Source organism: Oncorhynchus masou, chromosome 9, assembly GCF_036934945.1.
Source record: "Oncorhynchus masou masou isolate Uvic2021 chromosome 9, UVic_Omas_1.1, whole genome shotgun sequence".
Taxonomy (NCBI): Eukaryota; Metazoa; Chordata; class Actinopteri; order Salmoniformes; family Salmonidae; genus Oncorhynchus; species Oncorhynchus masou.
The window spans coordinates 56,031,376-56,051,577 of NC_088220.1; the positions used below are offsets into that span (position 1 = coordinate 56,031,376).

General features: G+C 43.3%; 1 protein-coding gene and 1 pseudogene across 1 annotated transcript; one reads left to right on the forward strand and one right to left on the reverse strand.

Moving 5' to 3' along the window:
• Window positions 1–7,820, forward strand: part of LOC135546275 (transmembrane protein 255B-like) — a 39,443-nt pseudogene extending 31,623 nt beyond the window's left edge.
• Window positions 7,821–8,897: 1,077 nt separating this feature from the next.
• Window positions 8,898–19,107, reverse strand: LOC135546277 (vitamin K-dependent protein S-like). Its single transcript, XM_064974569.1, has 8 exons — window positions 18,806–19,107; window positions 17,852–17,967; window positions 16,545–16,734; window positions 14,115–14,276; window positions 12,944–13,109; window positions 11,856–12,013; window positions 11,060–11,285; window positions 8,898–9,491 (listed from the first exon to the last, which is right to left on the reverse strand). Exons 1-8 carry the CDS (start codon window positions 18,884–18,886, stop codon window positions 9,352–9,354), a joined length of 1,239 nt encoding a protein of 412 aa, XP_064830641.1. The 5' UTR covers window positions 18,887–19,107; the 3' UTR covers window positions 8,898–9,351.
• Window positions 19,108–20,202: the final 1,095 nt, after the last annotated feature.

The window sequence follows — 20,202 nt, forward strand, 5'->3', positions numbered from 1 at the left end:
ATATCCAGGTGTTAGAATGGCCAAGTCAAAGTCCAGACCTGAATCCAATCGAGAATCTGTGGAAAGAACTGAAAACTGCTGTTCACAAATGCTCTCCATCCAACCTCACTGAGCTCGAGCTGTTTTGCAAGGAGGAATGGGAAAAAATTCAGTCTCTCGATGTGCAAAACTGATAGAGACATACCCCAAGCGACTTACAGCTGTAATCGCAGCAAAAGGTGGCGCTACAAAGTATTAACTTAAGGGGGCTGAATAATTTTGCACGCCCAATTTTTCAGTTTTTGATTTGTTAAAAAAGTTTGAAATATCCAATAAATGTCGTTCCACTTCATGATTGTGTCCCACTTGTTGTTTATTCTTCACAAAAAATACAGTTTTATATCTTTATGTTTGAAGCCTGAAATGTGGCAAAAGGTCGCAAAGTTCAAGGGGGCCGAATACTTTCGCAAGGCACTGTATATATTTGTGTGCAGATGATGCAGTGTTGTATTTCATTGCGCCATCGGTTGGCCAAGTCTTTTCATATTTGAAGTCTGATTTTCAAGCACTGCAGAGGTCACTACTGGATCTATAGTTAGTGCAAACAAAACAAAATGCATGTTTTTTTTCTAGGTCCCATAACTCAGATTTGATTGAATTTGTAATGAATCGTTTGAACAGTACACAAAGAGTGAGTTTTCTTGTGTTTATCTACAAAGCACTCATGCAGAAACGTCCTATGCATCTATAATCATTCATTAAATTTAGACTTACAAATGACCATACATGGCCTCAGGCTTGAATAACACTGGAAGCCCCTTTGGTCTCCAGAGTGTTGTATAAAGCTGCTTTTAGTCACTTTGCGCCCTTTATGTGGAACACCTTACAGAGCTCTCTGAAAAGAGATGTTCCACTTGGTCAGTTCAGAGTCATGACCGGAGACCTCTATGTTGATAAATGTGTCTGTTTTCTTAATATGTTTGGTCACTTCGTATATTGTCTGTTTTTGATGTATTTATTCAGGGCTCATCTGTAAAAGAGACCCCAGTCTCAGTATTACATTCCTGTCAAAATAAAGGTTAAAGCCTGGTTCATGTCTTGGATTCTTCTTAGGTTCCTGCCTTTCTAGGGAGTTTTTCCTAGCCACCGTGCTTCTACATCTGCATTCCTTGCTGTTTGGGGTTTTAGGCTGGGTTTCTGTATATAGCACTTTGTGAAATCTGCTGATGTAAAAAGGGCTTTATAAATACATTTGATTGATTGGTCTGGAAGAACTCCTGGGCCTGACCAACTCATATCATACCTCCTTAATAGTATAGCTTTATAAAGTAGCCTAATGTTATTCTATGGATGGCATATTAATAGCATAACTAGAATAATATTGTTATAGGATTGGATGTTGGTGACGTTCTATTGTCCTGTCTTGTAGTGGGGGCTACATAAACAACTACTATGAGTTTGTGGGTGTGCGGAGCTGCGGTGATGTGCTGTCCCTGTACGTGTTGATCTGGGTGCTGACCAGCCTCAACCTGGTGGCCTTCTTCCTGGGTATCCTTACCACTGCCGTGCTGGGAAGCATCAAGGACAAGGTGAGAGACACAGGCTGTGGCAAAAACTACACGCTAATGTACTTGTATCAATACTTAAAGGTTTGTGGTGTATAATCAGGAGTCTTGAGCAGTACTTGCAGTTCAATCATATCCAGGTCTCATTCCATTAAACTTAGTGAAAGGGATTGTGAAAAAGAATCAAAATCAAGGTGGCATTCTCTTGCCCTGGAGGGCTGCTCTCCTCCCCGTGCCAAACATTCTTCTCAGTAGACCACAGGTCTGTGGCAACAGCTCCTTATGAGCGATGTTGGGTGCGGGGCATAACCCGCCTGTAGTGGCACTCTCCACTGCTGTGGTGCTGAAGCGTCATCCCCCATGCGCTGGCTAGCGGTAGCTGTCCGTGGTTCTCGAATACTTTGGTATGTTATTTATATAGGCTCATTCTCAGAGCTCACAGGTTAACATTGCCTCGATTCAATTTGTAGCTCTGAAGATCTGAGCTGTAGCGCTATTTGAATTGTTAGATTCTACTGCACTGTTGGAGCTAAGAACACAAGCATTTCACCTCACCTGCAATAACATCTGCTAAAGATGTGCATGTGACCAATTTTTTTTGATTTTATTGAAATTTAAAGATAATTTTCGATTGAGCCAACATATGCGGTGTTTACCTTGAATGCAGTCTCTGCGAACGCTAGAACATTGCCTTTAAATTTATATTGCACTGTAGCGCAGATTTTCAGTGCTACGGATTGACTCAAAGTCATACTGTTCATTATAGGGAAATTAAACTCAAAATGAAAAGTTTCTCCAATGTTTTCAGGTTGTGTAGATCCAGCTATGTGCCTCCTCAACCTCAAATGAATGTAAAAGATAAGCAAAACAAATCTGGAAGTTACATGGAGCTGATGTTTTCCATTTGATATAGCTGAATCTACAAAAGAAGACCTGGGACATGGACTTGTCCCAATAGAAGACGTCTGAGATCTGAAAACATAACTCACTTTAAGTTCACTATACGTGTTTGATGCAGGTAGGGGTGTGGGCAGGTAGCAGTGTGGGCAGGTAGCGGTGTGGGCAGGTAGTGGTGTGGGCAGGTAGGGGTGTGGGCAGGTAGCGGTGTGGGCAGGTAGGGGTGTGGGCAGGTAGGGGTGTGGGCAGGTAGGGGTGTGGGCAGGTAGGGGTGTGGGCAGGTAGGGGTGTGGGCAGGTAGGGGTGTGGGCCCGGGGAGCCGTTAAACTTGGAGTTTTCTGTTATCATTGATTTTCTGCTATAAAATTATGCAAATACTGCCAGTGTTTGTTTTAGCCTGCCTGGAGTGCAGTGTTGATTGTTTTGGGAATATTTTCTTCCATTAAGTCATGCAAGCTCAATTACGCACAGATCAAGTATTTACAATTATTTCAAATAGTAGTTGAACCCAGGTCTGTCTGTAATATCCGAGCAAAGCTTGAAGGGGTGGATGGTTGTTAGGTAATGCTTATTCATACTTTCTAGATCAAAACAAATGGAAAAATGTGTATTAGTTACCCAGCAATCCATATTCTAAATGTCACGACTCACTAAAGAGGAGAGATATCTCTCTGGCGATCATCCTACGTTGAATGTCCCCAGGAGAAACAGAATAGTTAACCGGTACTGATTGAATTAGGGATGTGTGGAGAGGAGCTGGCGGCGAGGGAGAAGGGGCATATGTTCTGTGTTGCAGCACGATAGAGCTGGGAGACACAGCAGGGCATAGCCCAGGAAGACACACATCAACGTCAGAGATAATTTTTAATAAAAAAAAAATCTGAGATCCCCAGGATCCCCCACCCCTTCCCGTCTGATCCAAATACATTGGTATCGCTATAATTCTCTCTCCTCACCACTTCTGGTTGATGAACAGTGTGTCAGTGTGAGTGAACAAGCGGTTGTGTATGTGTGTATGTGGTGGGGGGAGGGTGGTTGCACGGCTAGATAGCGCTGGTGATGGGACGGATGTGGTCAGAGTTGGATGTGTGTTCATCCATGTGGCAGACCGCTGACGTGGTCACATTGGGCCACATGGTTCCTCTCTCAGGCCAGGCCTGGGATCTGCTCTCTTCTGGGAAAGAGAGTGAGGAAGCCTATTGACTTGAGACCACACAAGATATTAGGGCTGAATCCAAGTCCAAATCAAATCAAATTTATTTATATAGCCCTTCGTACATCAGCTGATATCTCAAAGTTCTGTACAGAAACCCAGCCTAAAACCCCAAACAGCAAGCAATGCAGGTGTAGAAGCACGGTGGCTAGGAAAAACTCCCTAGAAAGGCCAAAACCTCGGAAGAAACCTAGAGAGGAACCAGGCTATGTGGGGTGGCCAGTCCTCTTCTGGCTGTGCCGGGTGGAGATTATAACAACATGGCCAAGATGTTCAAATGTTCATAAATTACCAGCACGGTCCAATAATAATAAGGCAGAAGAGTTGAAACTGGAGCAGCAGCACGGCCAGGTGGACTGGGGACAGCAAGGAGTCATCATGTCAGGTAGTCCTGAGGCATGGTCAGAGGGCTCAGGTCCTCCAAAAGAAAGAGAGAAAGAGAGAATTAGAGAGAGCACACTTAAATTCACACAGGACACCAAATAGGACAGGAGAAGTACTCCAGATATAACAAACTGACCCTAGCCCCCCGACACATAAACTACTGCAGCATAAATACTGGAGGCTGATACAGGAGGGGTCAGGAGACACTGGGGCCCCATCTGAGGACACCCCCGGACAGGGCCAAACAGGAAGGATATAACCCCACCCACTTTGCCAAAGCACAGCCCCCCCACCACTAGAGGGATATCTTCAACCACCAACTTACCATCCTGAGACAAGGCCGAGTATAGGCCACAAAGATCTCCGCCACGGCACAACCCAAGGGGGGGGGGGTTCCAACCCAGCCAGGAAGATCACATCAGTGACTCAACCCACTCAGGTGACGCATCCCTCCCAGGGACAGCATGAAAGAGCCCCAGTAAGCCAGTGACTCAGCCCCTGTAATAGGATTAGAGGCAGAGAATCCCAGTGGAAAGAGGGGAACCGGCCAGGCAGAGACAGCAAGGGCGGTTCGTTGCTCCAGAGCCTTTCCATTCACCTTCCCACTCCTGGGCCAGACGACACTCAATCATATGACCCACTGAAGAGATGAGTCTTCAGTAAAGACTTAAAGGTTGAGACCGAGTTTGCGTATCTTACATGGGTAGGCAGACCGTTCCATAAAAATGGAGCTCTATAGGAGAAAGCTCTGCCTCCAGCTGTTTGCTTAGAAATTCTAGGGACAATTAGGAGGCCTGCGTCTTGTGACCGTAGCGTACGTGTAGGTATGTACGGCAGGACCAAATCAGAGAGATAGGTAGGAGCAAGCCCATGTAATGCTTTGTAGGTTAGCAGTAAAACCTTGAAATCAGCCCTTGCCTTGACAGGAAGCCAGTGTAGGGAGGCTAGCACTGGAGTAATATGATCACATTTTTTGGTTCTAGTCAGGATTCTAGCAGCTGTATTTAGCACTAACTGAAGTTTATTTAGTGCTTTATCCGGGTAGCCGGAAAGTAGAGCATTGCAGTAGTCTAACCTAGAAGTGTCAAAAGCATGGATTAATTTTTCTGCATCATTTTTGGACAGAAAGTTTCTGATTTTTGCAATGTTACGTAGATGGAAAAAGCTGTCCTTGAAATGGTCTTGATATGTTCTTCAAAAGAGAGATCAGGGTCCAGAGTAACGCCGAGGTCCTTCACAGTTTTATTTGAGACGACTGTACAACCATTAAGATTAATTGTCAGATTCAACAGAAGATCTCTTTGTTTCTTGGGACCTCGAACAAGCATCTCTGTTTTGTCCGAGTTTAAAAGGCGAACGTTTGCAGCCATCCACTTCCTTATGTCTGAAACACATGCTTCTAGCGAGGGCAATTTTGGGGCTTCACCATGTTTCATTGAAATGTACAGCTGTGTGTCATCCGCATAGCAGTGAAAGTTAACATAATGTTTTCGAATGACATCCCCAAGAGGTAAAATATATAGTGAAAACAATAGTGGTCCTAAAACGGAACCTTGAGGAACACCGAAATTTACAGTTGATTTGTCAGAGGACAAACCATTCACAGAGACAAACTGATATCTTTCTGACAGATAAGATCTAAACCAGGCCAGAACTTGTCCGTGTAGACCAATTTGGGTTTCCAATCTCTCCAAAAGAATGTGGTGATCGATGGTATCAAAAGCAACACTAAGGTCTAGGAGCACGAGGACAGATGCAGAGCCTCGGTCTGATGCCATTAAAAGGTAATTTACCACCTTCACAAGTACAGTCTCAGTGCTAACAGTATAATTTTAAACCGTCCCCTCGCCAGGGACCCTCTGCACACATCAACAACAGTCACCCATCCAAGGGGAACTACTACTTCAAGGTCTCAGAGCAAGTGACGTCACCAATTGAAACGTTATTTAGCGCACACCGCTAACTAAGCTAGCCGTTTCACATCCGTTACACTATGATAGGGTCTAAAACCAGACTGAAGCATTTCGTATACATTGTGTCTTCAGGAAGGCAGTGAGTTGCTGCGCAACAGCCTTTTTCTAACATTTTTGAGAGGAATGGAAGATTCGATATAGGCCGATAGTTTTTTATATTTTCTGGGTCAAGGTTTGGCTTTTTCAAGAGAAGCTTTATTACTGCCACTTTTAGTGAGTTTGGTACACATCCGGTGGATAGAGAGCCGTTTATTATGTTCAACATAGGAGGGCCAAGCACAGGACGCGGCTTTTTCAGTAGTTTAGTTGGAATAGGGTCCAGTATGCAGCTTGAAGGTTTAGAGGCCATGATTATTTGTACACAAGTACATTTTTTGGCAGATGAAAGCTGAATTATTTTGTATTGACATAGTTTTAGTTATCTAGCACCAGCGTTGTGTGTATTTTGTGATCACATTTTGTTCCATAATACACAAGAGGATCACAACACACTCCTTACTTGTAAGAATTAACACTAAACCAACATGTGTGTGTTTTGCAGAGGAGCAGCTCAGTGACCCTGTCGTCATCGCATTTCTCAGAGGGGGGATTTCGCTCCTCCCCCACTGCCCCCCTGCTGATGGACAACACCAACACAGAACACCAACACCTCTACCCGGTCAGTCTCTCTCACACTCACTTGTCTCTACCCGGTCAGTCTCTCTCACACTCACTTGTCTCTACCCGGTCAGTCTCTCTCACACTCACTTGTCTCTACCCGGTTAGTCTCTCTCACACTCACTTGTCTCTACCCGGTTAGTCTCTCACACACTCACTTGTCTCTACCCGGTCAGTCTCTCTCACACTCACTTGTCTCTACCCGGTCAGTCTCTCTCACACTCACTTGTCTCTACCCGGTCAGTCTCTCTCACACTCACTTGTCTCTACCCGGTTAGTTTCTCACACACTCACTTGTCTCTACCTGGTCAGTCTCTCACACACTCACTACCGCCTTAACGGCAGCCAAAAATAGAGCCCACAAAAGGTTTTTCCAGGATGCCAAAGATGTATTTCAACAACAACCTCTGTTTCGGTCTTGGGCTTAAGAAGTTCTGTTATTGGTAATTGGTCAAGTAAAACCAAAGGAGAGTGAAAGTGGTGAGATACTGTACATTGGATGGAAACTCAGATGTTCTGGGAGGACTCCCTCTGCCATCCCATATTGCCCTGCTGTCCTCCCCTAAATCTGCCCACCGTCTACCTTACCCTCTATATTATAATTGGAACAAATTAGCAAATTGTGAAGACTTAGCTGAATCCAACTAACCTTAGTGTTTTCTGTTTTTGTTCAGAGAACCTCCCAATACTTTGCCCCAGCAGCGGGGACAGAGTTCCTCCAGAGTGATTCGTCAGTACCCCCCGTCCAGACCCCAACCCCTCTCTATAACCTGCTGCCCTACAAGCCACAGAGCTTTTCTGGCTGAATTAACCTCCCTACTCCAGCATTCCATTACCAACTTGTCATACAACTACGGAGTTTCCTCCAGACTCTCCTGGCCCTAGAGGTCACATGACATCCAGGGGGATTTGTATTTTGGAGTTTGTTTTGTATGCTGTAAAAATATCTGTATATGAAATGTAAATATTTTGAGCAATTTTGATTGATTTGCCCAAAACATTTATGGCTTATGACGTGCTTCAACTATCTAGGAAAAAGGTTCATTATTTAAGACCTTTTTTGAAATGTACAATTTGACAAAATACATTGACTTTTTATTCTACATCTTAAACTCAACTGTATCTGCTAATAAAGTAATGTTGGCTAAGTCATTTTTTTTTCTGATCAAATTGACTTACTGTTTTTGGTTGTGCCACGCTGCCCACACACACTCATATTCAATAGAGATGCTGCTTGATGTTGCCTGCCTGGCCTCCTCATTGCCTTAACATTGTCTACCATTGGTCTCACTAGTAATTTACCCCAGGATAAATTTCATTTGGGCCCAAAACTCATTAAGCAATAAGAAATGTGTTCTTTCTTTGAACTCAATAGGCATAGAGAGAGAGGGGGGGATGTGTACGAAAATATCGAGCCCCTGGCCAGACAATGCATACCTCAAACTTGTGTGTGTTTTTTGTCTTCCTTTTATAAAACATGTTCTCAATGTTCTTCCCCTGGGGAGGAGAAGACGATTCCCCGACATCATCTAAGATTTCTCCTCTGACTGACAGAGCTCCTCACACACACGTTTTACTCGCGAGGGCTAAAAACCAATAAACCCAAAAGTAATTTGCTTGCACAATTAAACTGTGGAAATGTACAAGACAGAAGATGGCGTAATTATCTGGAGTTTCTTTCCAAGTAAAACACCAGACTTAACAAAAACTCAACGGGGTCAAAGAGTTTTACAGGACAAAAATAGACCACAAGAACACTGGCTTAGTCTCCTCTTTCTCAGGCAACTGTGAAAATCTGGGTTCAAATACTTTGCACGTTTGCTTTAGCCTGTCCCGAGGGCCAGATCGGCAGGCTTTGCACCTTTACGACTGTTCTATTGGTTCAATTGCGCTAGGGAAGCTCAATCAAGCTCAGCTAAAGCATTTTAAATGATTTAAAATTGCATTTGAATCCCAGTCTGCAACTGTATATGAGAGCTTCTGTCTGGTAAGATGACGAACTCCTTGTGTTTTCGTGTTCATGCCCCTCATGTCAATGATGATTATAGAGTAACTGTTCTAAGGCTCTTCTGTCTTGCTTTAGTTATTTTCACAGGAAGTAAAACGTAATACACAGAGATCAAAACTTGCATAGCATCCATACAATACATTGAGAAAGAATACAATGTTTTTGACGCTTTGGGGGAAGTTACAACATATATGTAAAAAATGCAATGCAACTCAAATAGCTATAAAAAGCAGCAAATGCTTTATTGCCATTCACACAGACTTAACAAGAGTGGACAGTAGTCCAGCTGTAGTGTAATTCAGCTGTAGTGTTTAGCTTTACCTCCTTATAGGGGAATTCTGCTGGAAATTACAGAAACAATATGCAGCAAATAAAGTGGAAGAGGCCATGTTACGGTTTTGCAGTGACTTACCAAGTTTGCCAAAAATGTATGCAAAACAATCTACCCAAAGAAAACACAATCCTTCTCTTGTTCTTCAAATGAACATCCCTCACATGTCAGAGATGCTTCAATACAAATACAATGTTACTGCATTCTGCAGTACTGTGTCACATCTTGTTACATAGATAGCCACATGAGACAGTAAAATGTTGAGAGACAGACAATTAGCCAAACAGAAAACAGTGTAGCCTTGTGTAGTCTTATAAGCAGTGTCGGGTGTAACTGCGGCTCTTTTACTTCCCATCTCGGATGTCGAGGGCGGCAGGGCAGCTGTGAGAGCGGACATCCCCGTGTTTGACCTCTGCCAGGTCAAGGTCAACGTTGACACCCTGGATCTTGGCCTGGAGACAGCCGTGGAAGCTGGACAGACCCGCTGGACACAGTCAAAGGTCAGAGATAGGTCCAGTTCAAGGGATTGAATTGTGCTTCTTTCCTTCCTAGAAGTAATTACTGATGAAACATGACTGGACAGGTGAAGGCCACATAGGGCAGCCCTTTGTGGCAGTATTTGCACAATTTCATAGCAGAAAAACAATGATAGCAGAAGAAAGACTCGTAAAGTTTAACGGCTCCCCGGGCTCACACCCCTACCCTACCGGCTCACACCCCTACCCTACCGGCTCACACCCCTACCGGCTCACACCCCTACCGGCTCACACCCCTACCGGCTCACACCCCTACCGGCTCACATCCCTACCGGCTCACACTGTTTCATCTTGACACCATATGTCCATAGGAGTCATCATGACATATCATCTGGGAAATTGCCTGTAATTTGATACATCTGCACCTCTCCACAACTCCTATCTCTTGCTGTGTTTGTCCTCAACAGAGGCTTCACCTCCACTCCTCTGGAACACAGCTAGATACGGAACACCTTGTATGGACTCACTGTACTCTACTGTCTAAACACCAGTCGGTCTCATTAATAGCATTAACGGTGCAATCAAGTAACAGTTATGCGATTCTCCTCCAAGCACTTAAAGAAACCCATACTCTAGGTCCTTCATCGCTTGGGCCAAAAGTTGTGCAATATATAGGGAATAGGGTGTCAAACACGTATAGTGTACTTTTAGTGAGTTATGTTTTCAGATCTAAGACGTCTTCTATTGGGACAAGCTGGATCTACACGAGCTACACAATATCGGAGAAACTTTGAATTTCAAGTTTCATTTCCCTAAAAAGCAATCATAATTTAAAGGAGGAAGGAATGCTTTTTCTTAAATGTTTTACATCTGAATGTAGTCACCCATTTTTGTTGTCTATATGTTGCCATATGACCTGGAAGCATATGGTCATTCACCTTTATTTAACCAGGTAGGCCAGTTGAGAACAAGTTCTCATTTACAACTGCGACCTGGAAAAGATAAAGCAAAGCAGTGCGACACAAACAACAACAACACAGAGTTACACACTAAACAAACGTACAGTCAACAACACAATAGAAAAACATCTATATACAGTGTAAAATGAGCTTGTCTGATTTGTGAGGTGATCCAGGAAACATGAATATAGAGGACAATTAACAGTGGACAATACACGGAGAGGAGATGATTCTGGGACATGGTTTGTGGAAAAGAATGAAAAAAGAAGAATGAGGTGAAACGAAGGAGAGAGCTGAAAGTAAGAGAAACGTTTGAGGGTGAGAGAGTGTGGGAAGAGTGGAATAGTAAAAAAGGTGGGATGGGTCCACACTTAGAAACATGTTGCATTAAGCTTACTTCGTTTTAGATGTTATTATTTTCACTGCATCAGGTATAGAGTACACAGACGTTTCGGCTTTGCGGCCTTTGTGTGTAAGAGTAGAATAGTGAATGAGTAAGAGGATTAGGATCAGTTGATGTGGGAAGACAGCACGGATCAGATTAGAGGAGAAAAGTATCAGGCCTAAAGTAGTGCACTATGTAAGGAATAGGGTGTCATTTGAGACTCAGTGCTCACCTGGCCCGCCCCCCAGGTACACCCTGCTCCCTGGTTGGCTCAACACCCTCTTCAGGAGCTCGTAGTCCCCATCCGTCAACCTCATGGTTGCCTTGGTTATGCCCATGCCAATCACCAGCTGGCCTGGCCTCACCTGCAGCTGCAGGAACTGACTCTCACCTGAGCAGAGGGTCTGAGGGTAGCTGCGCGACCAGAATAGAGTCCCCCTCAAATGTAGCATCAGTTCCTAGGGCACAGGAAACCCAAACCATGGATGAATCCAAACTTATCCAGGAGAGATTGTTTTTGCAATATATCACCCCATAAGTTAATGCTTCGTTTAGCTGGACCGCTGGCTGGACAAATTGTCAACACATTGTCATATGGAAACAAATTTCATAAGGAGTGGCAGCGAATGCCAGATCAACAATCGGTATCAACAGAACAATCTGCAACAGGAGGCATTTGTCAGGCATTTTGCATGACATCACAACATGGGAGCATTGGGGTAATCAAGTCAGGTCCCAGACTCAACGGAGGCAGGAGTGTGTGAGTGTGACTTGTTTGTGACCTGCTGCTGTGTGTACAGTATGTGTATGTGTGGGTGTGTGTTTGAGTGACCCGTGTGAGTTTGTGTGTGAATGAGAGTGTATGAGTGTGTGTGTGTGTGTGTCTTTGCCATTATGCCATTCTTAAAGATCATAAGCATTTCCAAAGCAGTAATAGCGAAGGAATGAGAGAAGATAGAGACTATAAATTAACAAAGTGCTGGTCCAGATCAGTTGGGTCTTGAGGCTGCATAGTTCCGGTGTGTTACCTGTGAAGGGTGGTTGAGTTTCAAGGAGAGGATGTAGTCGTTCTGAGTGTCTACCAGAATAAAGAGAAAGCCTCTGGCTGAAACCGTTCTGAGAGCTAGCTCCACAGAGAGTGTCCAGTCTGCACCATCTAGCTCAGCTGAAGAGTTTCCCAGCAACGCTGCAGACACAAAGACAAACATAACATACATATCACTCTGCACCCTAATCTATGCACTCTTGTTCATACAACCATGCAGTGTTCCTTTTACAGACCATTGAATGTCTTCACGCTTTTTTCTTTACTGACAAAACAAGGAAAGCACCAGATTCAAGTACTTAAACTTCAGCTTCAGATGTTATTGAAGTAAAAGGCAAGACAGCAATACCATGGGACAGTAGCTACAGTATGGGAGCATGTGAGGCTGTCTGTGGAGACGGCAGGCAGCCTAGCGGTTACTGGCGTTGATCCCGTAACCAAAAGGTCACTGGTTCAAATCCCCGAGCCTGCAACGTGGAAAATCTGTCGATGTGCCCTTGATCAAGGCCCTTAATTGCTCCCGTAAGTCGCTCTGGATAAGAGCATCTGCTAAATGATGTACATGTAAAAGAGATGAGAGTTAACCTGGGATTCATTTTTGAAAGGGGTATGTTTCCACATTTTTAGCCCCAATCTTAATTGTTTTCTTCCCGCAAGAGTTCTGTGTTCCTCTTAGAATTCAAATACAGGCTCTACAGAAAGCCCTGTAAAGAAAAAGATGAATGGAATGGGAGTATAAAAACTATGAAAAACTAAAACTACAAGTTGAAAACTTCTTTACCAAAATCTTTACCAAACCAAAGTCCAACACATGTCTTTTGGAGTGATATTGTTGACAATATTGCAATATGTACGATTTTGAAACAACTGTTTCCAACATTTTTCAGTCCCAAGTTTTCATTGTTTCATTGTTTAATTCTAAGACCAACAAATAACTTATATTAAGGTAAACTAACGCTAAATGTTTCCAGGGACCTAAAATATAGGGCCCAGAATTATTCCCTGTCAGGGTGCGTGGAACAGAAAAAAATATTGTCCCTTGTCATGTGACGGGGAAGCGAGGTGGCCTACCTAGAGAGCTGAAACCAACAGAGCCGACTCCAGTAAAGTAGGACCCGGGGGCAATATGTTCCCAGCACCTTTGCACCTTGGAATCCTGCAGGGTCCGCTCCAGGATGCTGGAGTCCTGTCTGACCCAGTCCCAGCTCCGCATGCAGCCATCCAGAGGAGGGTTCAGCTAGACAGGACAGGACAGACAGAAATGGTATAGAAAAACTAGCCCCATGTGATTGCCCTTCACTACATAGCACTGCTCTTTCTTGTTTTTATTTGTTCATTGCAAAATAGTCCAATTCAGATGAGGGACAGTGGGTGCATTCGAAGAACAGACACGTGCTGTTTGTGTTGGGTATAAAATATAGTAAAATGATAAGAACTGCAGTTCATACTCCCTCAGGAGTGGTTGAACTCTGAGCTTTGCTTTGATCTGTTGTTCTTGTCATGGTGAGAAAGTTGGTGTGCCAGAAAACTGTCTCAGGATGTGCAGTCCAGCTGTGAAAATCAGTATTAGAGTTGGCGAGAGTACAGTGGTTATCATTGCACACGGATTAGATCAGCAAATCTCACGTTAAGAGAACCAGCCAGATTCCTGGTTAACTCCCATCTCCACAGACCGTCTCACATTCTCCCATATAGTTAGTGTCCCACTAGCAAGCCTTCAATGTTCCACCCTATGCCCTCCCTCTTCTGCAACCCAGGCAATGTTCCAAATGGCACCCTATTCCATTTATAGGTCAAAAGTAGTACACTAAATAGGGAACAGGGGGTAATTTGGGACGTAACCCCTGTGTAATTATTACAATGGTTCCCAAGCCTTCTGCAGACAGACATCTTCCTCCATAAAGCTCCCTCTTCAAATTCTACCCCTTCACTCGCCCTCTCCATGCCCCACCACACTCCCACCCCATCTGCAACCCTGTGTTTTATTACTGTTGCTCCTAACCATGGAATGTAAAGGTCCTAACCTTTACTGTGCAGACCCAAAAACCTCTCACAACATGCTAGCACTACCCATTCAAATTATCACTCACCCCCACCTCCAGCCTGTCTGTAATCCTGCTGTGTCCCTGTTAGGTCCTAACCCCTCTACAGACCCACTTCCTTCCCATTGGTCCTCTCACATGCTCCCATTCTGCTCCCTGTCAGTCTGGTGGGGGGGGGGGGTAACAGGACTTAGACTCACCCCCAAGGTAACTCCGCTATCTGGGAGCAGGTCTCCGATAGAGATTCTCAGGATGCCGTTGCCCATCTCGGCCCTCTGGCTCTCAGCAGACTGCTGCACTGTGACGGCTGTCTCCGAGCCAACGCGTACAGCCACAGCTCCCTCATGTTTCATCACTGCAATCTGCATCCACGGGCAACGTACATGTAAGATTTAGTTTTCCAGACACTTGTAGAATTTATGCCAAGGTGCATTGAAGCTGTCGTGGTGGCCCTAGGCCCTATGAAGACACTATATGTTGGTGTTTCCTTTATTTTGGCAGTTACTTGCCCCACATTATAATGATTTTATTATGGTTACAGTGGCTTGCGAAAGTATTCACCCCCTTGGCATTTTTCCTATTTTGTTGTATTTGATTTACACAACATGCCTACCACTTTGAAGATGCAAAATATTTTTTATTGTGAAACAAACAAGAAATAAGACAAACAAAATGAACACTTGAGCGTGCATAACTATTCACCCCCCCCAAAGTCAGTATTTGTAGAGACACCTTTTGCAGCAATTACAGCTGCAAGTCTCTTGGGGTATGTCTCTATAAGCTTGGCACATCTAGCCACTGGGATTTTTGCCCAATCTTCAAGGCATAACTGCTCCAGCTCCTTCAAGTTGGATGGGTTCTGCTGGTGTACAGCAATCTTTAAGTCATACCACAGATTCTCAATTAGATTGAGGTCTGGGCTTTGACTAGGCCATTCCAAGACATTTAAATGTTCCCCTAAACCACTCAAGTGTTGCTTTAGCAGTACGTTTAGGGTCATTGTCCTGCTGGAAGGTGAACCTCCATCCCAGTCTCAAATCTGTGGAAGACTGAAACAGGTTTCCCTCAATTTCCCTGTATTTAGCCCTATCCATCATTCCTTCAATTCTGACCAGTTTCCCAATCCCTGTCGACGAAAAATATCTCCACAACATGATGCTGCCACCACCATGCTTCACTGTAGAGATGGTGTTCTCGGGTGATGAGTGGTGTTGGGTTTGCTCCAGACAGTGTTTTCCTTGATGGCCAAAAAGCTCAATTTTAGTCTCATCTGACCAGAGTACCTTCTTCCATATGTTTAGGGAGTCTCCAAAATGCCTCTTTGCGAACACCAAACGTGTTTGCTTATTTTTTTTGTGGCTTTTTCTGTCCACTCTTCTGTAAAGCCAAGCTCTGTGGAGTGTACGGCTTAAAGTGGTAAAGATACTCCAATCTCCACTGTGGAGCTTTGCAGCTCCTTCAGGGTTATCTTTGGTCTCTTTGTTGCCTCTGATTAATGCCCTCCTTGCCTGGTCCATGAGATTTGGTGGTCCGCCCTCTCTTGGCAGGTTTGTTGTGGTGCCATGTTCTTTCCATTTTTTAATAATGGATTTATTGGTGCTCCGTCGGATGTTCAAAGTTTCGGATATTTTTTTTTATAACCCAACCCTCTGTACTTCTCCACAACTTTGTCCCTGACCTGTTTGGAGAGCTCCTTGGTCTTCATGGTGCCACATGCTTGGTGGTGCCCCTTGTTTAGTGGTGTTTCTGACTCTGGGGCCTTTCAGAACAGGTATATATATATATACCTATTGCAGATTCAGTCTTCCCAGCCTGGTGCAGGTCTACAATTTTGTTTCTGGTGTCCTTTGACAGCTCTTTGGTCTTGGCCATAGTGGAGTTTGGAGTGTGACTGAGGTTGTGGACAGGTGTATTTTATACTGATAACAAGTTCAAACAGGTGCCATTAATACAGGTAACGAGTGGAGGACAGAGGAGCCTCTTAAAGAAGAAGTTACAGGTCTGTGAGAGCCAGAAATCTTGCTTGTTTGTAGGTGACCAAATACTTATTTTCCACCATAATTTGCAAATAAATTCATAAATAATCCTGCAATGTGATTTTCTGGATTTTTTTCTCAATTTTGTCTGTCATAGTTGAAGTGTACCTATGATGAAAATTACAGGCCTCTCATCTTTTTAAGTGGAAGAACTTGCACAATTGGTGGCTGACTAAATACTTTTTTGCCTCACTATATATATATATATATACGTTTGTATACACACACACACACACTGAGATCATGTGACACTTATATAAAGTCCACCTTTGTGCAATCTAACTAATTATGTGACTTCTGAAGGTAATTGGTTGCACCAGATCATATTTCATAGCAAAGGGGGTGAATACATATGCACACACCACTTTTCAGTTTTTTATTTTTTTGAAACAAGTAATTTTTTAAAATTTCACTCCACCAGTTTGGGCTATTTTGTGTACGTCCATTACATGAAATCCAAAATAAATAAATAATTAAATTACAGGTTGTAATGCAACAAAATAGGAAAAACGCCCAAGAGGGATGAATACTTTTGCAAGGCACTGTATAGTCTACTGTCACAAAGTCATTTAGAGGAAACGTTCAGGACTTCACCTTCTTCCACTCCCCGTCACTGATCTTGGGCCCGGAGGTGACGAGGACCTGTCCATCCCCGCGGCTCGTCTGGATGCTCAGGTTCCCTTGGATCACAGCAAGCAGGAAGTAGTTCTGCTGCCCGCCGATGTCCCCAAAGAATATCACCCCCTCAGGGTCCAGAGTACGCAGCTCAAACTCAGAGTCAAAGCTACCGATGGACAGAAAGAGACAGAAATGTCAAAACACACTGATCATCAGAACAGCGTTACATCTTATTGAGCATACTGAGTGTACAAAACATTTATCTGGGAGGGGTTGAGTGGAGCTGAAGAATGGGATTCATAACAAGATAGCTCATGTAAAATGTATATAGGTTCAGAACTTTTGTGAAACAGCACAGTTAAAAATATATGGTAAATAGAAATCAAACTGGGTGGTCTTCAGAGATAGATGAGAGGGGTTGATGGTAGCTGAAGGATGGGATTAAAAACAAACAAAAAGTGAACTATCGTAAAAAATACACTGTATCCATAAAATGTATATAGTATGTATAAGCTGGAAGTAGAAGCCTAAGTGTTGTTGTCCATTAGTTTACTCCAATTAAGGGAGGGGTGGTAGGGTTAGGGGAAAATAATAAAGGAAACTATTATTTAAACAAGATACACACCCACACCAAAAAATATATGGGGGATTGGAAATGCTACAATCTATCTGCAGTATTAAAGCTACCCCTAAAAAACCCCTGCTCTTTCCATGACATAGACTGACCAGGTGAATCCAGGTGAAAGCTATGATCCCTTATTCACGTCACTTCAATCATTGTAGATGAAGGGGAGGAGACAGGTTAAAGGATTTTTAACCCTTCAGACAATTGAGACATGGATTGGCAAGACAAAAATGGAAGTTTGTTTGAACAGGGTATGGCAGTAGGTGCCAGGCGCACCGGTTTGTGTCAAGAACTGCAACGCTGCTAGGTTTTTCACACTGAAGAGTTTCCTGTGTGTATCAAGAATGGTCCACCACCAAAGCACATCCAACCAACTTGTCAAAACTGTGGGAAGCATTGGCGTCAACAATGGGCAACTATCCCTGTGGGACGCTTGACAGCTTTTAGAGTCCATGCCCCGACAAATTGAGGCTGTTCTGATTGCAGAGGGGAGCAACCCAATATTAGGAAGGCATTCTTAATGTTTTGTACGCTCAGTGTATGTAAATGAGAGACTAGGTGAGACCTGGTTCAGTCAGTGTGGTTCAGCCGGATGTGCCCCAGCTGGTTATATGTTCTGAAAGGGGAGTGCTGTGGTGTCATGATCTCTATTGCCTACCTGGTCAACTCTGTGACCTTGTACTCCAGAATGGGAACATTCCCCACAGAGCTGTTCCCAGTGTACAGGAGATGAGAGGACCTGGACTCGACAAAAGAGTTGCATTCCGGTGATGTCTATGGGGTTGAAACAACACAAAAATACTATTCACGTAGGCAAGCATTGTGATGATAGGAAAGCTAGCTAAACCAACAAGAAACATTTAAATGAACAAACAATTTCTAACAATTGCTACACTAATTAGAATATGGAGGAAAAACCTGTGCATGTGTACTCACAGTAACTGTGTTAGTGGGGTTGGTTACTTTCTAAATGTAATTTGTTATGGTTACTAGTTACCTGTCCAAACTCAGTAAACAAATATTTGTATTACCCAAACTCAGTTACGTGTTACTTTTGTGTTACTTTTCCCTAAAGAGGCACTAGAAGAGGCACATTATTATTATTATTATTTTATTTTTTTCTACTGTGTTATTGACTTGTTAATTGTTTACTTCATGTGTAACTCTGTGTTGTCTGTTCACACTGCTATGCTTTATCTTGGCCAGGTCGCAGTTGTAAATGAGAACTTGTTCTCAACTAGCCTACCTGGTTAAATAAAATAAAATAAAAAAAGAAGACAAAAAAAGATCCATCAAATGCATTTGGTGTCATCCTAGTGGTCTCTGATGTGGTCGCACCCGCTCAGGTAGAACAAAGTTAAAAACTTGCTCATTTTTTCAATGCTCAATTGAATGTCATTGAGAAAACAGAAAAGTGTCATGTATTTATTTTCTTAGAAGTAATCTAAGTAATCGTCTAGTTTTTCAAAAGGATCTGTAATCTGATTAAAATATTTTTTTCTGATAACATAACTGATTCTGTTTTGTAATCAGATTATATGCAATCAATTACTCCCCAAACCTGTGTTAGAGAGTAGAACCGTAGAGTAAAATACTTTGTGTCGCCTCTTACCCCTAGTGTCCGTTCAAGCGTTGGATGAACCCAAATCCCTAGGGTCAGCAGAGCCACCACAAACCTCTTCGATGCAAACATGATCTAATAAGGTCTACTTCTTTTCACGGTCCTTTAGGGTGCTTGCTTCTCTTAACCAGACATTCCTTATGGGGTTTATGTTCTATACTTGTCAGGTCCGATTCTTTGGTCCTTGTCCCTCGTCTGGCCCTTTAGGCTTTGTACTGGGCTGGAGCATCAGCTGATGAAGTAAGAGCTACACGGAGTCTGAGAAGTCTTAAGAAATCGGTCTCTTTCCCCAGAGTTTCACAAACCTGGCCGTAGCAGACACAACAGCAGATAAGAATGGAGACGAGACAACAAAATAAACCATGATGGGGAGGTCACTGTCTGGGTCAAGGAGGTAATTGTTTGTGGGTTTCAGACAGATATCATACTGTGTTTTGGACACTATGTAATTATTTGGTCCAAACACAGAGTGGGAACATTGTCACATACTAAAGTCATTGCTCTTGGCAAGTTCCATTTTTTTGTTTAAAGCAATGGTCTATTTAACACATTTGTGCGGTTGACAGAAAAAAATATGGTGTAGTAGAAATTCAAGTAACTTCCAAATCCATCTTAAACCATGCTGTGGCATCATAAAGAGATTTGTTTGACATGTTTTTGATATTACATGCTTCCTTTCATTTGAAAAAAAGACTGGTATCAATCTGCAGGAGCAGGGTAGACTGTGTGAAGTGCAGATGGAAATTGAGAAGTCTCACGCTAGGTGCTCGACATCGAAGTAGCACATCAAAGCAATGTCAGACGATAGAGACAAAACAAATGAAGAATCTTAGCCATAATTAATTTCAAATCACAACATTGTTGTGTAAAGAGAATGGTCTGATGAAAGAGAATTGTATTTTGTCTTTACACTGACGAATGTATTAAGATGTACTTTTTGGTCATGGACGTTATCAAACGTTAGAGTCCAATATGTGCCTTCAGGAGAATGCAGCTGGTGCTCGAACATGGTAGCAGGGCTAAACAATAACATATAATGTTGTGCACAGGTGCAGTCCTCAGATAGGAGGACTACTCCTCTCTCCCACGTCTTTATCATCTCCAGCAGGGCTGTCCAAAGTGGGGCCTGCGGGCCAAACATGGCCCCGGACTAAATTAGATTTGGCTTGCGAGAGGATTATTTTTGTCCCCCCCCCAAGCCCAAACGTTTGGGCACTGATTTATGCAAAGAAATTCTAGGGGAAGAGACTTAAATCCAAGATTCCACAGATGTTCAAGTCCTTTGTATTGAAAAGATTCCACTGAAGTGGCATCAGAGGCAATTACTGGGAAGTAAAAAATAGTTTTATTGGTTTGTGGCTGATTAGTTGTTCCATGTGAAGTGCTGC

Excerpts from the sequence above, each read along its gene's own strand:
- LOC135546277 (XM_064974569.1), bottom strand. The coding sequence starts at position 18,886 with ATGTTTGCATCGAAGAGGTTTGTGGTGGCTCTGCTGACCCTAGGGATT. Across the intron at positions 16,735-17,851 it reads AAGGTCACAGAGTTGACCAG|CTTTGACTCTGAGTTTGAGC; the intron begins GTAGGCAATAGA and ends GTCCATCGGTAG. Across the intron at positions 11,286-11,855 it reads AACTCAACCACCCTTCACAG|GAACTGATGCTACATTTGAG; the intron begins GTAACACACCGG and ends CCTGTGCCCTAG.